The sequence below is a fragment of the Onychostoma macrolepis genome, chromosome 07 (assembly GCF_012432095.1).
Source record: "Onychostoma macrolepis isolate SWU-2019 chromosome 07, ASM1243209v1, whole genome shotgun sequence".
Lineage (NCBI taxonomy): Eukaryota > Metazoa > Chordata > Actinopteri > Cypriniformes > Cyprinidae > Onychostoma > Onychostoma macrolepis.
The window spans coordinates 7,889,728-7,893,482 of record NC_081161.1 but is presented as its reverse complement, the minus strand read 5'-3'; the positions used below and the strand labels follow the sequence as shown (position 1 = coordinate 7,893,482).

Sequence of the window (3,755 nt, the reverse complement as noted above, 5' to 3'; positions counted from 1 at the left end):
TATTTTAAATAGACATGCATTTATCACCATCTTTTTTATTTTTGTTTATGCATTTATCTATTTAGTAGACAAACAAAAAAAACATTAGAACTTTTTTTTTCTTTTCTGTTTATACTAAACACTTTACATTTTAAATAAAATTAAATATTTATTTCTAAACAGAAGTGCACTATCATATAAGTTGTGATCTAAGGAGAGTGTTGTAGGTCACGTGATCAGTGTAGTGTGCTCGCAGCAGCAGCGCTGTCCCGTCTGCGCTCATTCACTCACAGAGACTGAGACACACACAACAAACCTGCCAACACTGGACTATGACGAACTCTTTCATTCTCAGACGGGACGAGTCTGATTTATCTTTATGACTGAGGACTAACCCATAACCTTTCATAGAATATTTCTGTTTTTATCATATTCTTTACTTCACCTGAATAATTCCCTGCACCAGGAAACTTTTAGAGACTTGCTGGGACAGTGACTTGCTGAGAGATGGAGGCAGAGGAGAATAAAATTTCAGTGTGGGTTTGTCGCGAAGAGAAGCTGGTGTCGGGCTTGTCCAAGCGCACGACCTGCGCGGATGTGATCCGGGTTTTACTGGAGGAGCAGAACCTGGAGCAGCGCGTCTCTCTCCCGGGCTCTCCTCAGTCCTACTGCATCGTGGAGAAATGGAGAGGATTTGAACGGATTTTACCGAACAAAACCAAGATTCTGCGACTGTGGAGCGCGTGGGGAGAGGAACAGGAAAACGTCCGGTTTGTGTTGGTGAAAAACGAGGCGTCTTTACCCAGCAACGGGCCGCGGAGCGCAGAGGCGCGCGTCGTTCTCAGCAAGGAGAGCCCTTGTATCTACAAGGGGACCGCAAGAGTGACCATGGCTCTGTCACAGGAGAAACAAAGACGGATAGTCAGGAAAGCGTTCAGAAAGTTGGATAAAATCAATAAGAAACGGGCGCAGGCTGTGTCTAAAGATGGCTCATCTATGGAGAAGATGGAGACCCTTGTGCACCTGGTCATTTCTCAAGATCACACTATCCGCCAGCAGATTCAGAGGATAAAAGAGCTCGACAGGGAAATCGAAAGGTATGAGGCCAAAGTTCATTTTGACAGAATGAAGATGCATGGGATCAACTATGTCCAGGATACGTATTTAGTGGACGCCAACCCAGATAAAGTTGGTGAGGGGGACAAACCGAGCCCAGAAACAGCTCTCGCCCAGTTTGAGGAATATTCTCAGAGATGCGAGGAGGTCATCAAACTGCAGGAAGAGCTGGCGAACCACGAGGCCCTCATGGAGAGCATTACAACTGAGATTCAAGAGGAACTCAACCAGAGGTGGATGAAGAGAAGACACGAGGAACTTGCGAATAAAGACTCTGAAGCCACGTCCGGCGAGACGTCTCTCAGAGTCACAACTCAAGAAAAAGACGATGGACCTTCAGTGGTGGATGTATCGTCTGACAATGAGTTACTTCTGGAAGAAGAGAGGATCAGAACCCAACTCGACACCAGTTTGTACATCGGTCTGCGGCTCAACACTGATTTGGAGGCCATAAGGAATGATTTGGACTTGACCCAGGAGATATGGGGAGCAAAAGAGAAAGAACTGAGGGATTTAATGGAGAAAGTCAACTCTTTGGATTTTGAGGAGGACAGTGAGGCCGAAGCTGAGTTGAAAGAGGAAAACACAATAGAAACAGACAGATTGATGCCTCTCAAGGGGGAAAGTGTGTGGGTGGAGCAGGCAAGAGGGCTTTCAAAAACATGTGATGTGAATGATGACGACTCAGATACAGGACTCAGCTCAATGCATAGTCAAGACTCAGATATCACACCCATCTGCGAATCGTTGGTGTAAACATGTTGGCCTACGTTCATGTTATCCCTTGCTGGATAGTTCAATTGAACGATGTATGTCTTAATTTAACACATTTTACATTTGCATACAGTAAACAAGCATAAAGCAGAGACAAACAGAAGTAATTGGGAAAAAAGGTACTTTCCTGCAAATCAAAGTGAAATTACATTATCAAATCACATTAAGAACACAACTATGCACTTACTGAGCATTTTTAGTCATTTCTTTTTTCATGTTGATGTTTATAAGAATTTATGGTAGCTTTTTCTCTACCATTGAATAAAAAGAATAAAAACCGCAAAGTATGGAAATTAAAAAAAAAAAAAAAAAAAAACAGAATTGTGAGATGCATTCAGAATTCTAAGAAAATTGTGAGATGTAAACTCAGAATTCCGAGAAAAAAACATGAAATGAAGACTTGAAAATTCTGAGAAAAAAGTCTGATTTGTGAGATGTAAATTCAAAATTATATATAACAAAATCTGAATTTCTTGATGGAAACTCAATTCTGAAGAAATCTGAATCGTGAGATATAAACAGAATTTTGAAGGAAAAAAGTCAAAATTGCAGAGATGTAAACGTGCAATTGTGCGAAAAAAGTAAGAATTTTGAGATAAAAAGTCACAGTCTTATTTTTTATATTTTTGTTCCGTGGTAGAAATAAGCTTCCAATAATCAGTGTTAACTTCATGTATTTGTGATTATAGCACTGTTATTTTGAGAAAAACATTCAGGATTGAAATCAGGGTGGTTGTATTTTCCTGCACGAGGCATCATTTCCAACATTATGTAGGATGTGCTTTGCAGATCAATTTTACAATACAGTATGGATTATGCATTACGATAAGCTATTTAAAGCTGAAGTGTGTGATTTCTGTGCATAACCAAATGGAATTTTAAATCAGACTGATTTCAGTGTTTAAATATTTAATGATATTTTAATAGATGTTTTGGCAGTGCAAAAGCATGAAATAAACATGAAACAAAATGTACCTGTCTGCTGCCAATCTGCATTGTTGTGACATTTTTAGTGCTCCAGAGTTGTTTGTCACATGTTTACAACTCAGGTAATTGGCTCAAAAATCTGCTTGCGGAACCCATGAGCGGAACTGATGGCAGAAATTATATTAAATTATGCACTTCTGGTGAAATAGTGGCAAGCCAAACAATAGTCTTTTTGAGATGACAGGGATTATAACATCATCTCTGTATTATATACTTCCTTGAGAGAAAGCATTTTAGCATAAAAGAAGCACACTTCAGCTTTAAGTTGCATTAAGGATTGCTTGAGCTCAAGAAAGGTGCAGTATAGTTATGTATGTGGGAAAACTAATTTGAATGACCGCAAGAGATATATATATATATATATATATTTTTTTTTTTTTCAGTAAACGTGAGCAAGTGGTGGACATCTGAAGAGCTTGATGATACAGAATATATATATATATATATATATATATATATATATATAATTTTTTTTTTAGTTTTTTTTTTTATTATTATTATACTGTTTTTAACAGAGAATCCATGTATTTAGAAATGTACAAATGTAAAATTTGTGTAATATGAGAATCTATCATAACACAATGTTGTCTTATAAACTGAAATACCGAAGAATGCTTCATTTATTGATTTTGAAACACACCATCATCTCACAAAATTCTTGAACAAAACTACTATAATACAATATATAGTACAATGCTGTTTTAATGGAGTTTTTTTTTATTATATGCCGATTTAAATAATCATAATAAACATTTTTTACAATAATTGTTTTTACTCTAATGCTGAGAGAAATGGGCTTAATTGTCATAATAATAATAATAATAATAATAGTAATAATAATGGTCCTACGTTTTGTTATTATTATTTTGTGAGATTCACCAGAGTGTTAACAACATAAA

General features: G+C 37.1%; 1 protein-coding gene across 1 annotated transcript; it reads left to right on the top strand.

Annotated features, from left to right (window-relative positions):
• The first annotated feature begins 275 nt into the window (after positions 1 to 275).
• On the top strand, positions 276 to 3,262 carry rassf10b (Ras association domain family member 10b). Its single transcript, XM_058782358.1, has one exon. The coding sequence runs from the start codon at positions 487 to 489 to the stop codon at positions 1,849 to 1,851; it is 1,365 nt and encodes a 454-aa protein (XP_058638341.1). The 5' UTR covers positions 276 to 486; the 3' UTR covers positions 1,852 to 3,262.
• The last annotated feature ends 493 nt before the right edge of the window (positions 3,263 to 3,755 follow it).

What these genes read in the sequence shown, in the direction of transcription:
- rassf10b (XM_058782358.1), top strand. Translation starts at nt 487, where the DNA reads ATGGAGGCAGAGGAGAATAAAATTTCAGTGTGGGTTTGTCGCGAAGAG.